The sequence below is a fragment of the Anser brachyrhynchus genome (assembly GCF_964034855.1).
Source record: "Anser brachyrhynchus genome assembly, chromosome: 9".
Classification (NCBI taxonomy): Eukaryota; Metazoa; Chordata; class Aves; order Anseriformes; family Anatidae; genus Anser; species Anser brachyrhynchus.
Genome location: NC_137703.1, coordinates 17,933,380 through 17,952,295, shown reverse-complemented (window position 1 = coordinate 17,952,295; position 18,916 = coordinate 17,933,380). Strand labels below are relative to the sequence as shown.

General features: G+C 43.6%; 1 protein-coding gene and 1 long non-coding RNA gene across 4 annotated transcripts; one reads left to right on the top strand and one right to left on the bottom strand.

Annotated features, from left to right (window-relative positions):
• The first annotated feature begins 143 nt into the window (after positions 1–143).
• On the top strand, positions 144–14,765 carry AMMECR1L (AMMECR1 like). 2 transcript variants are annotated; one of them, XM_080605121.1, is made up of 7 exons: positions 144–328; positions 1,792–2,236; positions 7,585–7,695; positions 8,183–8,297; positions 9,010–9,100; positions 10,089–10,185; positions 11,341–14,765. In XM_080605121.1, the coding sequence occupies exons 2-7, from the start codon at positions 1,830–1,832 to the stop codon at positions 11,450–11,452; spliced, it is 933 nt and encodes a 310-aa protein (XP_080461247.1). In that variant the 5' UTR covers positions 144–328; positions 1,792–1,829; the 3' UTR covers positions 11,453–14,765. The 2 variants fall into 2 exon arrangements, with proteins under 2 accessions (XP_080461247.1, XP_080461248.1); XM_080605122.1 differs by lacking the exon at positions 144–328 and having other exon boundaries at positions 613–2,236.
• Positions 12,269–18,692, bottom strand: LOC308200058. 2 transcript variants are annotated; one of them, XR_013955203.1, is made up of 3 exons: positions 17,994–18,692; positions 15,924–16,087; positions 12,269–15,495 (listed from the first exon to the last, which is right to left on the bottom strand). It is a non-coding gene; the product is annotated as an uncharacterized lncRNA (long non-coding RNA). The 2 variants fall into 2 exon arrangements; XR_013955202.1 differs by having other exon boundaries at positions 12,269–16,087.
• Between the last annotated feature and the right edge of the window lie 224 nt (positions 18,693–18,916).

The window sequence follows — 18,916 nt, the reverse complement described above, 5'->3', positions numbered from 1 at the left end:
TGCCGCGGCGGGAGCCCCGCCCCCCCGCCGGGCCGGAGCGGAAGCGGCCCGCCTCTATGGTTCCGCGCGGGGGAAAGAGCGCCCCCGCTGCCCGCGGCGGGGCCGACGGGAGGCGGGCGGACTATGCCCATTCCCGCGGCCGGGCGGGCGGCAGGAGGCTGCCGGGATCGCGGCGGACCTGCCCTCGGCCCCGCGCCCCGCTCCCCTCGCTGCCGGCCCGCGGCCCCGCCGGGCACGCGGCGCCCTGAGGCGGCGGCGGCCGGCGGCGGCGGGGCGGCGGCGGCTGGGCTGAGGCGGCCCACGGGCGGCGGCCGGGCGGGGGCAGGAGGTGGGCGAGCGGCGGGGCCGGGGGGCTGAGGGGGGCCGGGGAGGAGGCACCGGGCGCGGGGCCGCGCGGGGAGCGGTGCCCGCGGCGCCCCCCCCCCCGGCTCCGGGCTGGGCCCCGCCGAGGCCGCGCGGTGCTGGGGCGCTGGGGCCCGGCTCCCGGGGGCGCCCCGCGGGGCAGCCCGCAGCGGGCCCGGCGGGAGGGCGGCGCCGAGCCGGGGGGCGGTGTGCGGGTGTGGGGGGGTGTGCGGGTGTGTGTGCGTGTGGCGGGGCTGCGCCCCTGCCCCGGGGCTGTGCTCTGGGCTCCCCGGCCCGTCAGGTACCGGAGGCGGCGTGGGGGCGAGGCGGTGGCCTGGTGCCGGGAGCCGGCCCCCCAGCTGCTCGCGGGGCGCCCCGTGGCGGGGGCGTTGTGCTCGCAGCCCTGCCGGCGGGCGGGGTTGGTTTTGTCCCCGTGCGCGCAGAGCTCGCGGTGGCGGCGGCATGGCACTTCAGCTCCTAGCCCTGCCATGCGGTCCTTGTCTGCCCTCACGGGTTTTTGTGTGCACACGCCTTCCTCCCTGCGTCCTCCCACCCCTTTCTGTGATGTATGAAGTAGCATTCTCTGCTTTGCAGGCAAAACACGGTGCTGCTTTGTTTTATTCACGTATCTGCTTCCTGCTGTCACCACTTCCCTCCTTCCCAGCCCCGCTTGGTCCTCAGCCCTTCCTCTCCTGCATACCTGGGCAGCGCACCCCCTGCCTCTGCCTCTGGGCACTGTCGGTTTACTGACTGACAGAAGTACGTGCAGGTTCTGCTCCTGGGCTCTGGGCAATGCCCAGCTGTTCACAAAGCAGCGCTTCAATGCTCGTAGCTTCTCGTTGGGTGTTGCTTGGGCCAGATCTACAGCAAGGGCAGCACCAAGCCCAAAGGTGCAACCCAGAGCTGCTGTTGTTACCCTTCTGCTGGGGACAAGGAAGGGAGGTGCAGTGGCGATGGTTAAATAGTTGTTGTCGTTGGTGCAGCTGTTAGCCAAGGGGGAGCAAGTGTTCTCAGGAAGTATTGAACGGGATATATCTATAGTCCATATCTATAGTCCAAAATATTTTTTTCTTCGCTTTTTCCCTGGTTTCCTTTCCTTTACGGGAAGGCTGGTCATGGTTTGTTTTGTTGGTGGGGTGTGTGTGTTTGATGAGGTGCCTATTTTCAAAGTGTTTAGTAAGCTGTACTGATAACTTTAGAAGCATGATTTGAGGTTGTGTATGCACGCTTTCAATTTATGTGTAAAAGCACACATTGTGCTCGATGGATTGATTTTTGTTCTGTCTTAGAGGCACGTTGCAAAAAAGCTGCATGTTGCAAAGGCTTTCTTCCTCTCTTTCTTGCAACAAACCCAGCAACTTCGCAGAAGCAAGGAAGTAGCTGCTGTTTTTTCACCTGTAACTGTTCTGTGTATTGGTTTTTTTGTTTGTTTTTTTTCCTCCTTGCCAGGGTTCTGCAGTGCTCCAGGAAGCAAGTTTTGAAGCAGGATGGGAAAAAGACGCTGTGTTCCTCCACTTGAGCCCAAGCTGGCAGCTGGCTGTTGTGGGGTAAAGAAGCCCAAATTGTCTGGGAGTGGAACGCACAGTCATGGGAATCAGGCCACGACGGTACCGGGCTCCAGTTCAGGTCCTCTTCAGAACCACCAGCATACAGACGCGAACAATGGAAGGGAGAACGTATCTGACTTGACTTTGGGCCCGGGAAATTCCCCAATTACTCGAATGAATCCCACTTCAGGAGCTCTGAGCCCACTTACTCGGCCCAATGGAACTGCCAACAGCACCAAGAACCTGGTGGTGACAGCGGAGATGTGCTGCTACTGCTTTGATGTACTCTACTGTCATCTCTACGGTTTCCCTCAGCCACGACTTCCTCGATTTACCAATGACCCCTAGTGAGTAAATCCATCTCTGGGGGAAAGCAGAGAAACCAGCACCCAGAGCTCTGCTTTGGTTAGGGGCAGCGGTGGGGGGAGAAGGGTTTCCACTGGGGAACAGGAAAACTGGCAGGGAGTTTTCCTGTAGAAGAAGGAAGGGGAAGGGGAGGAGGAAGGGGATGTTCTTCTGCTTGGTCTACCAGAAACAAAAAGGATACCTGTGAGTGCATGAAAGAGCAAAAACGCTCTGTTACGTTTCGTGGAGATGAGTGGAGCTCTGAAGAGCAGTGTTCAAGTGGGAACACCGCTCTACAGAAGGAGAGCTAAGCAAACGTATGAGGAAGTGTGGTGCTTCTTCAGCTCGTGGTCTAGTGTGTTGCATGAGACAGTCCAGGCTTTTGTCGGGGAACGCAAACCTGCTTCGTGATAATGCTCTGCAAAAGTTGGCTCTCTGCTTTGCAACAGACTCCTCACTCTGCAAATAATTAACTGCACCATGCCTTCCGTAAAAGTGTACTAAAAGAACAGACAAGAAACTGAAATCAGACAGTTCTCAGAAAACAACAGAACAAAACGATTGATTTGAAGAGGGTTCTGCCTCTTAAGCTGGGCACTGGTTTGTTAACAGGACAATGGCAGAGACGTTCTTCTGCTAGCAAAGTGGGAAGGGGGTAAAGTAAGAAGTTGAAGCAAGTTCCTGGCTGATCCTGAAACGACAGCTGAGCTAGTGAGAATTGGGCAAGGACACCCCAGGGTGTTGGGTTGCCCAAGTTAATGGATTTACCAGGGAAGGGAACCAAACACTTGCAAGGAGTTGAACTGAAAACATGACTGTTTTGGAGATAGTGCTAGCTGGACTATACGGGGAGAAACAGAGAGTTGGCTTTCAAGGACGATACCGAGATTGAGAAAGGAGGAGTGTATGAAAAGAAGTGAGAAGCAGGATTTCAGGAAATGTTACCTGACATCTTGCCGAGTGAGATTTAGCCAGCCAATGTTTGTCTGAAAGTTGAATGTGTACGTGTGGAAATGTTAACGTTGTTAAAATGTGTGGTGGAAGGGTTGTATGGAGAAGATCGAAGACAGACAGACCTTCTGACGCTCCTCTAGGGACCACCTCCAGAACAACACACAAAATACAAAGTTGTTTCCGTCTTTAATTTAAATTCATGAATTTTAAATGGATGTAAAGGAGTAATGGCTTGAAGAGGTCAAGGACTTTTTCCTTGTATTGAATGTTTCCCCACCTTGCCGGCTGTCAGCGTAGAACCAGTGGGATGTAGGTTGTGTATCGGTTATTATCCTGGCAGGATTACAGATTCATGTTCTGAATGCTGCTGCAGGCTAAGCTGTTTAACGTTGTAAATACAAGTGAATGGAAACATGCCCTGGATTGGAACGTAGAATAGTTCCGGGGACGCCCTAGGCTGAAATATTTCTACCGATGCTTCTCAGGCCTAAACTCATCATGCTCCTTTTAGAACATAATGCATTACTTTATTATTTGGTTGCTTGAAATGCAAAGGGTTTTTTTTGTTCTTTAGTCAGTAAGGGAGATTATTCTCATATGGCTTCGTTATTTTGGCATCAAATCAAATGCCTAGCAGGATTTTGTTGCTGTTTCTGTTGACTAGGTTCAAAAAAGGCCCTATTTCAGGAACGTTGGTTGGTTGAATTGTGTGTCCGAATTTGAAAAGTTAAAAACTGTTCGTTGGGCATTTCTGCGCTGATAATTTTAAAAAAAAAAAGTCTCTTAGGTCATCATTCCAAAGCAAGACCAGCTCCTCCTTTTTCTTCCCCATCTGGTCAAACGCCTGCCTGAATTTTCTTGTTTTGGCATCCGTGCTGTTGGTCGTAGCGCGTAGCTGCTTGTACCCCAGGGAAAGGCGTGGGTTTGCTCCCAGGTAGAGCAGTGCGCAGGGATGATTTGTCACCCTTGGGCTGGTAAGGTAATGAACTTCAAGCCAAATGTTATCACGTGTGAGAGTAAGCAAAGTGAAAATACAAAGATAATTTGTACTGTTGTCCTTTGTAACGTTGCAAATGTCGACGTAAGAGATGCTTGAACAAAACAGATATATACCAGAAGTCTCTCAGGAGGGACAGAGAGACAGTTGCTGGAAGGAATAGAAAGATTCGCAGGCTTCTCCTGACCTAATTCTCAGATAGCATATTTTTTCAGTTGTTGCTAAACCCTAAAGATAGTAGTAGTGATGGTCAGGATCCCGCATAAACAGCGTGATAATGTGAAAGCTACAGGGCTATGGCTTGAAAAGCACCGTGAATTCCAATTACCAGCGTGAGAGGATGTGCATGTGGACGGCAGTCGTGATGATAATTGTGGGGCTGATAGGTGCCTGCAGAGCGCAGGGCCTCACCTATGTCTGAACAGCGAGGTTCACAGATCAGCGTAGAAGTGGCAAGATTCTGAGTTACGCCTAAATTAACTTGGTAATTGAAGAAAATAGTACCTTTGCTACTCACATGACTGAAAAAATGACAATCTTGAAGCTGCATGACATGCAGACAGTTAACTGGTTACTTCTGCCGTTTTAGTACAGCGGTCTGGTGGGTTTTATTCAATAGCAGGTATTACAGACTGATACTAAAACTGTACCGTGCAAGTTTCTAATTGCCATGCAAGACAACAAACACTTGCCCTGTACAATCTGTACCGTAACAGTTTTTTTCCCTAGTATAAGCAAATGCTGGTTTGAACAAACCGTGTTTTGTGACTTTAAATGCCCCTTGTAGTTGCAGCTGGAGAAGCTGGTTTTTAGTTGCTGAAGCTCGCCTATGCTCAGCCATGCAAGCTGTAATCAGACAAAGGTAGGATGTCGTGGCTGGAGGGAAGTGGTTGCCATCATCTCTTCGGGATATGACTGCAGAGTATTGGAAAGTGGTCTTGGGTGAATGTGGGCAAAAGGTTATTGTGACTTGTCTTAAAGCATAAGGGAAACGCACTTCTCTGGGAGGGTCTACGGAACAATTGCCCTATTGTCAGCTGGACTTGTAATTTGCTAAGTGAATTTATGCCTGAGATAAAGAAGTAACATCTCTTCTACAGTGAAAAACTTTAATAGTGAATTTTTATGTACTTGTATGAAATTTTATACCTTTTTTATGCCTCAGTTGTTATGACCACATTCAAAAATGTTACAAATGAGATCTTTTAAAATATGACAGCCTTCTGAATGCAATTATCCTGTCCTTTCTGGTAATATCTCTTCTATTATAGATGCAGAAAGCTGTGTCACAGCTCAGTGGAAACTTTTTTTTTTTTGTAAGGGGAAAGAGGTGAATTGGAAATGTGAACCTGTAAGATGAATCCAAGAAGAGAAGGAACTTACCTAGATTTGTATTCTATCAGTAGTGCTTTTCATTTTCTCCCTTCCCTTTTCTATGTGGGCAAAGTAACGGTTCCAAAACTTTAATTAGATTAAGCTATTTTTTCACTGAGCTTGTGACAGTAATGCTTCTCAGAAATCTCCTTTGTAAGTTTAGTATCTTTTTTTGGTAAGCTTTCCAATGTGTTTTCATACGCTCTGTTTCTGTTTTCTCTTTCAACATATGGTAGCTAGATGAAAATGTAAAGGGATGATATCCTGAAAGTGCCTTGAAGCGGTGTTGGAAAACTAGGACAGTAAATCCTCTGGCTTGGTCAAGGAGCCGTAAGGTGGCTGATAGTTGCTGAAGAATGTTTCCGCTTCCTCTGTGGGCAAAGTGCTGCACAATTACCACTGACAGACTGGTTGCTATTTTGGGTAGCACTGCTGCCATTGGTCACAGCTGGCAACTAGATCCTGAGTGCTGGATTTATGCGGTGATCCAGTCTTGTAATTCCATTGTAGCTCTGGGGAACATCACTGGGCATTGCTTTGTCACTGCAGTGCCGGTAATGTTCTGATGACGTAGGCATAAGAAGCTCTGTTGCCTGTGTTTGAGGAGCCATCCGTTCTCCGTGCTGGTTTTGCTGTCTGAACAGAACGTCTTAGTGTTGTTGTTAATGTTTGCTGCAAAAATGCATTGCTTACACAAGCTTCAAGAATTTGAGGAAAGCGATTGCCTATGCTCTGATGTAGAATCAGTCCTTCTGTCTTCATGTTTTAGAACTTTTGCCAGTATTTAATTTCAGAACATGATTTTCTTAACGCTGTGTGTTTTCTATCATATTACTTATCTCTTAAAGTTCCATAGAAATCCACAGACTGATGTTTGGAATCGATAATGACCAACTTTCTCATTTATGCCTGGGTTCAAAGTGACTGCTTCTTTCATTCAGTACTCTGTAATCCAAAAAAGTAAGATCAATTACCCTGGTTTTATAATTAGATCAGCATCAGCAGTTGCCTTGCACAATTTTCCAGATGTTCAGACATTTTTTGTGGAGCTGCAGCCACCATTGTCTTTTCTTTACTGTTTTTCTCCGCAGCTGTTTGCAATTTCACTCACTTTTTTAAAAATGAACTTTCTGCCTTTAATATTCGCTATCTTCTTCACCTGGTCATCTCTCCACAGAGCTCTTTTGAATACTGTTTTTCTGAGCCTCGTGTTTTCTTGGGACTTAATCATGACTTTTGGCTTAACAGACTGAAATCAGCCTGCTGAATTTGAGAATCTAGTGTTATGCCTGTAGATTTATGATAGATCAGAAAATGCCAATCTGTGTGATGTTTAAGTAGGAAGGGTATAGTGATTTGGATATGTGTTCAACAGGAGATATTTTTGTGTGGAAATGTAAATCAAATGTAGGGTAAGCAAAAGGAGATGTGAACATGAGCTGAGTGCTAGGGATGGACCCAGAAGTTGGATCCTCACGGAAATAACAGGGTAAAAAAACAGGCTTGCTTTTTACCCATTTAGAAGAAGAAAAAAAAAATACACAACTTTTATTGCAAACCTGAATAATAGATGGTTTGTAGAATGCTTGGGGGGGTCTTTCAGGTTCCAAAGTACTATAAATAAGGAATCTTTTTTGGCTGTATTAATTTCAATTGTCATATAAGCTATCAGACGCTGCTGAGTGAGGTCACGATTCACAGAGGTGATGAGTAGGGTCAGATAACTGTATTACTCCTCAGAAAACAGCGCGGTCTGGCAAGGAGGGAGCTGCTGGAGACATTGCAGAGTACTGGTGGAGAGAAGGAACTACGCTGAAAAGGTGTGAGGAGGAATGCTGTTTATTAACATTTGGGAGTGTGTGGTTTTTTATTATTGTTAGATGGCAGGTGCAAAGAAGTGCCTGTTAGGGTTTATTGGAGAGAAAGCAAGTGCGTGCATACCTGCTCTCTTAGACCTTATTGGTCTCTCCTTAACCAAGAAATATCTCTAGAGACTGCAACATTTCTCTTTTTTTGCCTTTTCAGTCCACTCTTTGTGACGTGGAAGACGGGGCGAGACAAGCGGCTTCGTGGCTGCATCGGGACCTTTTCAGCCATGAATCTTCACTCAGGACTCAGGGAATACACATTAACCAGGTAACTGTGTTGAAAATGAAATAAATCTGAACTTACTTTAATTTGCTGAGGATCTGTAAGGGTTCAAGATAAAGATATTTTATTGGACTGACATAGTTAAATTTAATATGCTTCACGGTAAAATAAACACGAGAATTGTATGACAGGGTGAGGCAATATGGTGGGATTTAGCGGGACGTATTTGTGACGAGTGAATTTGGTTGATGTTTTAAAGCTAATGTTGAGTCTGTCTTGCGTCCTAACAGTGTTGACATCTTATGTAGCACGTAACTGCTCTCCAGCTGCAGTAACTGGAGGGCAGTGTCAGGAAGCTTGTACAACTGTTTGCATGTTACAGTTCACTAGATCAGGAGTAGATGAAAATCACGTTCTCTGCAGTAGCAAATACAAAAACTTTTAATGGAGGCATAATCAACAAGGGAATAACTGAGCATCTGAGAGTTTCATCGGGCACTTGTATCAGGCAATATATCTTCTCTTCCCCTAGTGCACTTAAGGACAGCCGATTTCCACCCCTGACCCGCGAGGAGCTGCCCAAACTCTTCTGCTCTGTCTCCCTCCTCACTAACTTTGAGGATGCCAGTGACTACCTGGACTGGGAGGTGAGAACAGGTGCATTTGGAACTCTGCATCACTCGTTCCGTTTGGGTTCGGGTTAGTACATAGTGATGTGTCTCCTTCGTTACCAGGGGGTAGGGGTAGTCAAGCTGGGAATAGAAAAAACGGGGCTGGGAAACCAGAAGAGAGGAAGGCGATGGGCTAACAGTATGGTTTTGGTTGGGGGGGATCTTGTCAATGAGACAAAGTGTTTAATGGATTTGGCCCAATAGGAGATAGGTTTAGATGTGTGTATGTAAAAACCTGGGAAGTGTTTTGACACTGTACATACAAACTGGGAGTAAAAAGTAGTTAAGACCTAAGATAGATAATTTTAGGACGTCGTACACAGAGGCGTACTTAGTTCAAAGAAGATTTAGTAGTCTTTGTGGTTGGGCTAAGTTAGGCGTGACTCTTGTTTAGGGATCCTTGTCTTGCTGGACCAGCATAAGAGATGGAAAATGTCAGACTTCTAACAAGACATACGTCAGGAGAAGTGGCAGGGAGACTGTCTGAGAAAGGCGGCAGAGGTTCCTTTATGCTGCTGCTTGTGAGACCTGTCTGGCCAGGACAGAGTGGGAAGAGAATGTCTTTCATCCAGGCGAAAGGCAAAGTGGTCAGTGATAGAGAAGTACACAGTGTTGCGGGAATGACAAATCAATCATGAACGTAGTCATAGCAAACGCCTCTTATTTGGCTGTTCATTTCCATCTATAGGTTGGGATCCATGGGATCAGAATAGAGTTCATCAATGAGAAAGGTGTCAAACGCACAGCCACATATTTACCTGAGGTTGCTAAGGAACAAGGTGGGTTTGAGATGACAGCTAACCACGTCAGTATGTTGTGTCACAGAATTGGGTAACATAAATCTGTGGATTTTGGGTTTGGATTGTAATGCTTTCCTCATAGTAGTGCCATGGATCCACCAGACTTAATCTGGATAACTGACACCTGATACAGCTGCTGCTGGGTCTTCATCTGGCCTGTCTCTCATCCCACATCTGTGCACAGCTGTATCTTAGTGTAAAAAATGTTTTAGGGCTTAAGAAATAGAGGATCTCAAACTATGGATCTTCCAGCTTCATTTAGCATTGCATCTTTCCTCTTCTATGTTTCTCCCACCAACTAGGATAACTGCAGGCTGCACAGCACCAACAGGAGAGTCCCTTTCCTCCTCATTGTTGCTAAAGTAGCATCCTCCAGATGAGGGCAGGAAACAGGGCCCCTCTGGAGCACACTTCCCATTCAAATATAGTAGCGGTCACCATGGTAACTTCTCAAAATATTGCCTCCTTTCCTCCACCTAGCAGAGTGGAGTGGTCGCATCCTCCTGGCTCTGGGGCAAAAGACTAAGGTAGGAATTTTAACTCTGATCTCTCACATAGCAGTGCACTGTGCTATCACTAGAGCATCAGGCTGATCCCAATTTGTCTATGTAAAGCTAAGTATTACCTTATTTTGAGACTTAAAGAGCTAAAACTGAGTGGCACGTGATAAAACGGTTTGGGGTCCCTGCAACAAAAGCAATGCACGGACCTTTGTAAGAAGAGAGGTCAAACGGAAAATGGAATTTCTGTTTTATAGACCACTGCAGTTTCAGTATGAGCTAAAAGGGGTTAGCATGTGCAGGCAGTGTGCATGCAAAAGGCCATGTATGTCCAGTTCAGCACTGGTATCTCTAAAGCTCAGTTTCCTGTATAGTTTGCTTCTCTAAAGGCCTTTTAATGCATCTCCTCTCTTCTTGAAACATCGTTTTTATGCTGAAAATCATCCCTTGCTTTTATTTTTCAATAGACTGGGATCAGATCCAGACCATAGACTCCTTACTCAGGAAAGGTGGCTTTAAGGCTCCCATTACCAATGATTTTAGGAAAACGATTAAGCTCACCAGGTAAGGTGATGTATTTGTTGCCTTTTATTTTATAGTGTTTTGTGGGTAATTTAAGGTATTTGTGCTTGGTGTGTGTCTTCATGCTCCTGTCAACGTGCTAGGCATAGGCTGAACGACAAAATCATAAATTCCATGTGTTAGGCAGGTAATGTGTTCAGTCCGTGCAGGATCGAAGTGAGCATTTTCTAAGAGAAGTGTAACCGTCTTGTAATATAATCATCCACGTGAAAGATCAAACGAAGCAGAACACTTGAAAGTTTAAATGGCTTATTTTTCTGTATGTTTAAAACGGACTTCCTTTTCTCAGCGTGCTGATCTATGGATCGTGGCGACAGCTGTCTTAAATCCAAGCCATACTCAAATATGGCTGCTTTTCAGAATTTGCTTTTCTATGCCCCTAGCTATCTATCCCATTGGTTTCAATTCCCTTTATGTTAGTTTAAAAAATAAAAATAAAATGTATAGAAACACCCTAATTTATCAGGTTGTTCCCTACCTCTGGAGAAAAGTTTTCATTAAAATCAGGTGTAATACAGACTTAGTGCATTTCACAGCCACTTTGAAGTTACCTCTTGTGTAGTATGCTTATAAGCACCTCTGGGAATCTCTGGTCTCTCAGAAGGGACTTCACAGTTTGTGAATTCTGATTCTATAACACGGTCTAAGTCACACGTATGCTATAACAAACCTCCCCTTACCCAACTCTGTGTCATCTGCTTTCACCAGCCTTTCAAGTATGAAGATCTGGAAAGCAAATAGTACTTAAATACTGGTTATTTAGTCTCCTGAAATGTTGAGTTTTCTGCTTCCAGCAACTCATGTCCTTTTTTTTTCCTCCCCGTTCCACAGGAAGTAGCTAAAAAGAATACAAATTAATCGTTTCCCATATGCCACTTCAGGAGTCCTCTTAATTATGATTGCCTTGAATAGGGCTCAACTTTTGTGACACCGAAGCTAGATCAAGCTTCAAAGTTTATTTAACCAAACTCTCACATGAGGCGATGGCAAACGAAGTACCTTTTGAAGTCAGTGGGGGCCTCTTTGCCATTGTTAGCTGTGATCCAAAAGGTGATGTCGGATCAATGGTTTTTGCCTAGCCCAAACTGCGCGGTCTGCTTACGGTTCGTGTTCGTGTTTCTGCTGCTGTGTCCACAGGTACCGCAGTGAGAAGGTGACAATCAGTTACGCGGAATACATGGCCTCCCGTCAGCATTGTTTCCAGAACGGCACTCTTCATGCCCCCCCCCTCTACAATCATTACTCCTGACACACGGCTGCATGACCAGTCCCACCCCCCTGTTGCTGCCAACGGCTACGACATCATTGGGGCGGATGCCTCCTCTTCCTGGTCCAGTTACTTCTATTACTGCACCATTTTATGATGCTAGCTTCCGTTGCCAAGTCTGCCTTCCAGCTGACCTGGGGGGAAGATGAGAGCATGACAGAACTTCTGGGGCCCAAGCCTTATCTCAGCCTTCCCTCCATGCGGGGGTTCAGTTGGATCGGGGCTCCATGCCTATGAACTGTTGTGAGGTGCGGAAGACCTCTCGGAGTGAAAGTGCCGCTTGAGACTGGTCTGTTCTTGTGCGTGACCGACACTCCAGAACCTCGAGCTGTTGGTTATGGAACCCCCCAGATCAAGTAGGAGCATTCCCCTGGCAGCCTGGGCAACGGAGTCCAACAAAACATTTTTTAGGTTCTTTTTAATTTTTTTTAACCTCTGGTATCTGTTGTGTACCAAGAGCTGATTGCAGTCCCCATACATCATATGGGGAGGGTTGAACATCTGGATAGCACCCCATCCTCACGGACAGAAAACAGTTAAAGATGTGAAAAAACCTCTGGATGGTATTGCAGATGAATCCAATATTTAAATAAACCCTAGAAGGCTTTAATTCTCAGATTCCACCGTAGGTTGGACTCTCTAGAACTCCTTTTGGTTTACCATTTGCTGGGTTTTTAGACAGTGCTTTGTAATGTAGCCTGCTATGAAATAGAATGCTGTTAGGCCTCTAAGAGAGCAAAATGTGGTGCTGCGTATGCGAAGGACGAGGTACTGGAGTGCACCCTGGACAGTCTGCTCTGTTATTACCAAGTTTTGTGTCGAAACGTTTGTAACAGAGCCTGATTGGATTAGGGATGGGGGGGGGGTTGCAGAGAATTGACTGTAGTCATACGAGGGAGACAAGTGACTGAAATTTGTTTAATTTAAGAAAACAGTCTCGGGGACCTTCCTTTTGATAGGACAGCCACTTTCTCTAGTGTGACTTTTGATTGTGAGAATTGTCAGCGTTCTAGTTTATAGCAGGCCTTGGGAATAAAACTGCGTAGTTTTGTTGGTAAGCTATCTTATACAGCTTTTCCATTACCACATCAAGGCAATGAGTGAGGAAAACGTATAGTACCCGAACTGTATGGAACTCACGTGCACTCTGTACTTCTCCTATCACTGAGGACAGCAAGAAGTACTCTAGGAGGAAGGTATGTTATCCAGTTATTTCTGCAGCCTCATTGAGGGACGCCTTCTCAGTGAGGTCACTGGACTACAAAATGTAATTTTTTCCAAATTCCCGGAGGGTCAGCAATGATGAGAAAGGAAAATACAAGTGCATAGCAGAGTAGCGGCTATTTGGCTGCACATAGCTTTAAAGTTTGCTTATATGTGGTAATGATGACTTTTTAAATTGGCTGGTGTTCCAAGCCTGAAATTCTCTCCTGGCGTGGCAGGGAACAGGGCTGGTAGAAAGCTCAGAACTGCATGCTGCTGCTCCTTCTGGTCCTAGAGAAGCAAACAGGATGGTGCAGTTTTGCCTGGTGGTGGTGTCGTGTTCTGCTGCTGGAGGAGAGACGTGAGGGAAAGGAGGGGGTCCTAATCTGGAAAACTGTGCAATATCGACCCAGCTTTCCTCCTGTACTGGGTCATTCTTCTAAGTTGCCACTTTTCCCTTGTGATGTTGTTGAAAAGCAATCGAAGATTAAGGGATTGTTTCATGATTTCCTGCTGCTGAGAATAAATCGGTCTTGTTACAAACTTGAGTGGTTTGTAATTACTCTCCCAGGTGCCCTGCAGTGAGGGGGGAGGGTGGGGTCAGCTCTGGACATACCATTCACCTTTCAGCTGTCAAACAGTATGATACATAGGGCTACACCCATTACTGTTCAAGTGTTCTATGTTAGAATTTAATTTCTAAAAGGTTTAAAAAGAGCAAAAAAAATGGTGCTAAAACTTCACCCCTGAGCACGCTCAGTGAGACTGGTCATGCAGGCATTTAGTGCCGGGCTTCTCAACTATTGTTTCTTTTTCAACTGTTTGCCCTGTTCTGTGTCTTCAGCAGTGTATAGTGTTTTCCTGATTTCATTTTATTTGAATAGGGGATGACTAAGGGGTGGGGTGGGGAGGGTTAGCTGTCATTTTTAAAGAACAGAATTTTACGATTGAGTGACTTGGTTGGTTTAAGCTTGAAGCAGGCTGGATGGTTTGGGACTGAGGAAGCCTTATCCTCTCCCACTTCCATTTCCCTGCTCAGTCTGTTTAAAAAAAAAAAAAAACCACAAAAAAACAAAAACACCTCTAAATATGTACTGTGTTCTTGTCTTGCTGCAGTGAGGAGAGGAGCTAGTAAATCAGAACCACTGGTCTGCTGCCTAAGAAACGGGCCCTCTCAGCTTTAGTCCCATAAGGGTCCAGCTCTAAAATCAGTCAAAAAAAAAGTGTCGACAGTTAAATTAGCTCAGAAAAAATGTATGACAAGGACAGGTGGTCTCAGGAAATAATCCCATTTCTAGATCATTACATGGCAGCTATGCATAAGGATGAAAGAAGTGAACTAGAAACAAAATGTACTTTGATTGGCCTCAAGATGGAGGCCACAAAACCCAGCGATTTAATAATTTTTTTCTGGGGTTACTTTGCTGGGACAGCATGTTAGAAATACTCCTTCTCAAAGCAATTGTCACCTGGTTTGATCTGGATTTATCTCATCCTTAGAAGCAAGTGCCTTTTGGTCTAGAAGGGCTTATTCTCATGATAACCACAGCTGAGAAATAATCTCACTGCAAGTATGAATTGTCTTTGTTTTACAGTAAATACAGAAGAATGTCTTTGATCACTGGAGTCTGTCAGTGTTGGAATGTTTCCACTGTGAGGTTCTTAAATTTTTTTTCATTATGTTCAACTGTCAATCTCAACTGAGATCAGTTTGGGAAGGTTTTATGGTCAAAATATCACATCTACAATTTATAAGAAAAAATCTGTAAGAAATCTATAAGTTCATTTTAACCTTTGCACAGGATAATTTGTTTTCATAGTATACTAACGAACATCTGCAATCTTCACTGACTATTAGTGCTGTTTTCTGTTTGTATTTTGGAAACTACATGTTGTTTTGTTTTGGGTTATTTTTGGTTAATTTATTTCCTTAAAGCAGGAGACCTCTTTTGACCTTCAGTGCAGAGATGTCAGACCAATTATTTGTATTACACTTGGTTGCCTCCTACCTATATAATAACTTCTGAGTGTAAATAATTGAACTCTATCCTCTAATGAAGTATTGTAGAGAATAAATCATAATGGAAAAAGATTATTTGTACTGTCCTCTTTGTATGGTTTCTCACAGCATTTATAGGACATGACGAAATCTTTCTCATCTAGAAAGCTGAATAATATGCTATCTGTACAAATACCAAGCCTCCCTCCAAATCCTATTATACATTCAGGACAAGGGAGATTGCTAAAAAAATTGAATGGTAGCTGCCTGGAAGCATAAAAATAATCACGGCAGGCTCACTATAAGAAAGTAAAGAGACATAGTTGGAAAATTAAAAATAAAATTTAAATATTTTCATTAATATAGCATGATTCATGATACAGCAAAGAATCTTTGTATCCTCAGATAAAGTTCACTTGGCAATAACTCCGTTCATTGTCATGATGGTGAAATAAATACAGCACACGCAAGTTGAATTCTTTAGCATTCTACAAATCCTGGATTTCTAAATCTGACTTGGTTTTGGTCTTTTAAAATGAACTAGTGAAAAAAGATTATCTGTACTTTACAGGTTGTTGTCCTCAAGTGATCTTCAAAATAAAAAATAAAAAGAAAACAAACATTTCTAGTTTCTTACTAAGTACTTTAATGGCTGCTTTGGGACAAGATCAACTGATTTTAGACACACACATGTTTTCTTGTACATACCTCTGACTTAAATGTTTTTCCATACATTTTCAGGCTACCAGTCATTTCTGTCGTATGGCAGACATGTAGTTAAAGATCCTATAGTTCACATTTGTGGTTGTTGGGAAATGCAGTCCTGGGTAACAGTGAAGAACAGATTAAGACCAACAACAAAAATAAATATATACCCTAAGAAGGAGTATAGTTTTGACTCAAATATGCCCAAGAAACTTAGTGACTTCAGGGCAACTCCAAAGCATAAAACTTAGCAATTATATTACCTTGGAAGATTTAAGTTAATGCAAAAACTTATTTACCTTAATTATACTTCTGATACTAGTAAATATACATTTCTTATGCACTATGAGGGCTGGGTTAAGAAGGAATATGTAGCTAGCATGATTTCCAGGTGACTTGCAAATTTTGAAGTCAACCATAAAACTAGCATCCATGGTTGCCGTGTGCCCAGATATGCTATCAGTTATATCCTCTCAGCTTCTTTGTTAACTAGAATACAGTGACTTATTTTTGTATATTTTTAATGGCATATATGTTTTTCCTTACTTCATGGGGGGGGGGGGGGTCACATTTAATCAGTCAGACATCAAATCTTTGTCCAGTGTCTTTCATCAGAGGTTCTTGTACACATGCTTCTTTCTGTGACTGCAGTAACACTCAGCAGCTCACTGTGAAGATGAGGTCAGGCAGAAGCAAGTGTGTGCTTCATTCTAGAAGGAAATTACGGAAAGGTTAGGAGAAAGTTCTGTAAGATATTTCAAATGAACAACACTTGAGTATTTTTATTCCAAACATAAATTAGATGGGGGGGGGGAGCAGGAACGAAACTTATATTAAGAGCTATCTAATTGTGATGGAGAAATGCCATGCTCAAAGATAAAAATTAAAGCCAGGACTCTCCCATCTTTCCCATGTGACTCAATAAACTCTATTAATATGTATACTGATCTACGCATTGTGAGTATTGCTCTCAAAATGACTTACGGTACATAGAGCAGAAAAGTTCCTGAACCGTTTTTGCCACAAACCAGGAAAAGATGAGCTGTGAATATGTTTGCTGATCACTCTCAACACAGAAAGCCTGGAAGACCTTTGTTACATGTTCCTTCAAACAAGTATGTAATGCTACAAACTGACGGGTACCCAGATTGTTGACCCATCATTGTTTTTGTTGTCAGTGAGGCCACTTTTTTTTAACAGATTAATTCTGACATAAATTATGCATTATACAACCAGTTGACAGCATGTTTAGATATCATCATATATGTATTTAAAAATGAAACAAATCATGCAAAAGACAGTTTTGCGTTCAGAAGCTTATATTATTATTATTACTGGGTATTAATACAACTTTGTATCCCTTATATATTAGATGTATTCATGATATTATTATATATAATATTAAAAGGAGTAAAAAATAAGGTGAAATTATGTGAAAAAGTAAACTTGGATAGCTATACTTTAAAAACACATTAAAAAAACCACATGTAAATCTTGTGCAATGACTATGATAGCAGCTGTCATTCTAAGCAGGTGATGTTATCTCCACAACAATTTTGATCCTCTAGCACGTTAGAAATATAAATATTGATGACAATGAGATAAAGGTTTCAATATCCTAATCTTATCACTTCTAATAGATCAAAAGCTGCTTTTTAATTAAAAAAAAAAAAAAGTTGGGGGCATTGACACGTCACACTAAATAGAAAATTATGGCTACAAAGCTTAAAAAAATAGCTAGGAAGATGAGCTTTATTTTGCTGGTGAGTCAGAAGGAAAGATCACAGAATACAGTTAAACTGATAATGGAACATCTGTGTTCCAAGTTCTTCCTACATTTTACCTCACAGAGATATTTAGCTAAACTTGTTTTGCTTTGATTGGTAAAGAGCTGTATTTGTTTAGTTAGTTGTTACTGGGTGTTTTCAAATTGAGGAAACTAAGAAATTACCATGGTAGGTCTATCTAACAAACCACTGTCTCATATCCTATCTCCAGCAATAGTCAATACTTTCTGCACTGGAATATGCAATAGCCCACTCACGATAAACAAGATTTGTTCAACTTTTTTTTTTTTTTTTTTAATCAGTTCATTTTTAGGATGTGGATGGTCAACATGCCTGAAACTTCTTAAAGTCATTCACTTTGTTTTAATCTAGCGCATCTTACTTTTTATGCACATTTTTCAATCTAATTCATAAATGTCAAAACAGGCAGCAAGAGTAGGTGAGGAAGAAGCCATTGCTTTTTAAAAATAAAAAAGCCTAGTGCTCTGTTATGCATGGTTAGTTGCAGAGGCTGAACAGTATTTACTGTGGGTTTCTTTAAGTGCATTTTTAAAATTCAAAAAAAAAAAAAAAAAAAGCCAGGGGAGTGGAGGAGAATCAGGTTCCATTCAGGAATGTTCTTATTTGTCTAACTCTTGAGACCTTAACCAAACACATCAGTGACAATGAACCTTTATCTTCCATGACAGCCTCTTTAGCTGTACCTTTAAACTCTTGCAAGTATCTGGCTTTCCCTTAATTGTTTTAGTTTTCATATACTTAAGTAGACCAGATCCTTGGGGGAAAACAAAGGTGAAATTCATAACCTAAGCCTCTGCAAGCTACCTACTGTTCTGAGAATCGTGATGTTCTGAGTAGGTGGGTTATTCAAGACGCCGTCGGGATTCCAAGTGATTTTAAAGGCTTCTTTCCTCAATCTGGCATGGATTTCCTTGTTTTCTTGTAAACGTAATTGAAATTGTCTAATTTGCCAGATGTTCCCTGAGATATTTTTGTTCTATTGTCCTCGTTGTACCACTTAAGAAATTTCTATCAGTTTCTCTGCCATGCTTGAATATTGTTGGCAAATATTAAAGCTCAACGATTTGATCCTGTAAATATTTCTATAGTTTACACTTAACATGTTCCTTTTCCCAGCACGCAAGACGCAGTTCACCTAGCATGGATGCAAGTTCATGAGAACAGGAGTGGTTTCAGGATAAATTCTCCAACAGTCTGATTTTGCCTTTCTTTAAGGGCGCAGGATGACATTTTAAGGTCTGGTAAGATGATTACTTTAAGAGTCTTAAGCCTTCATGTGAGCTCTCTAAGGAAAGTACTACTCGGTAAGTTATTTTGTTGGCAGTCTTCCCATGACTAGTGTCAGGAGAAATATAATCGTTTTCAGCCTCCCTATTGCTTTACGAGGTCTATAGTCTAGTTCTGGGTGGTCTGAAGACGGTGACCTCCCACCCAAAGCGTGCTATCAGTTCTCCTTCCTCCCCAGCTCAGGTGTATTTAACACCGAGCTAGACAGAAATTCTGGTGTGGGTAGTTTTCCTAAGGAGATGGGTTGCTACACTTCTGGTGTCGCTGAAGCGGAACAGAGGCGCCCGTAGCTCCTGGCTGCGCTGCGCTGTGGGGTCAGGGGCTGAAGGTGCGTCTGTTGCCTCGGTGCTCCTCTGGGCAAACGCGTCCCGCTGCACCGCTTCTAACACCGGGCCCGGCGCAGTTCTGAGCTCTCCAGCTATTTCCTGAACGACTGCGGGAGCG

Excerpts from the sequence above, each read along its gene's own strand:
- AMMECR1L (XM_080605121.1), top strand. The coding sequence starts at position 1,830 with ATGGGAAAAAGACGCTGTGTTCCTCCACTTGAGCCCAAGCTGGCAGCT. Across the intron at positions 8,298-9,009 it reads GTGACTACCTGGACTGGGAG|GTTGGGATCCATGGGATCAG; the intron begins GTGAGAACAGGT and ends TTCCATCTATAG. Across the intron at positions 9,101-10,088 it reads TGAGGTTGCTAAGGAACAAG|ACTGGGATCAGATCCAGACC; the intron begins GTGGGTTTGAGA and ends ATTTTTCAATAG.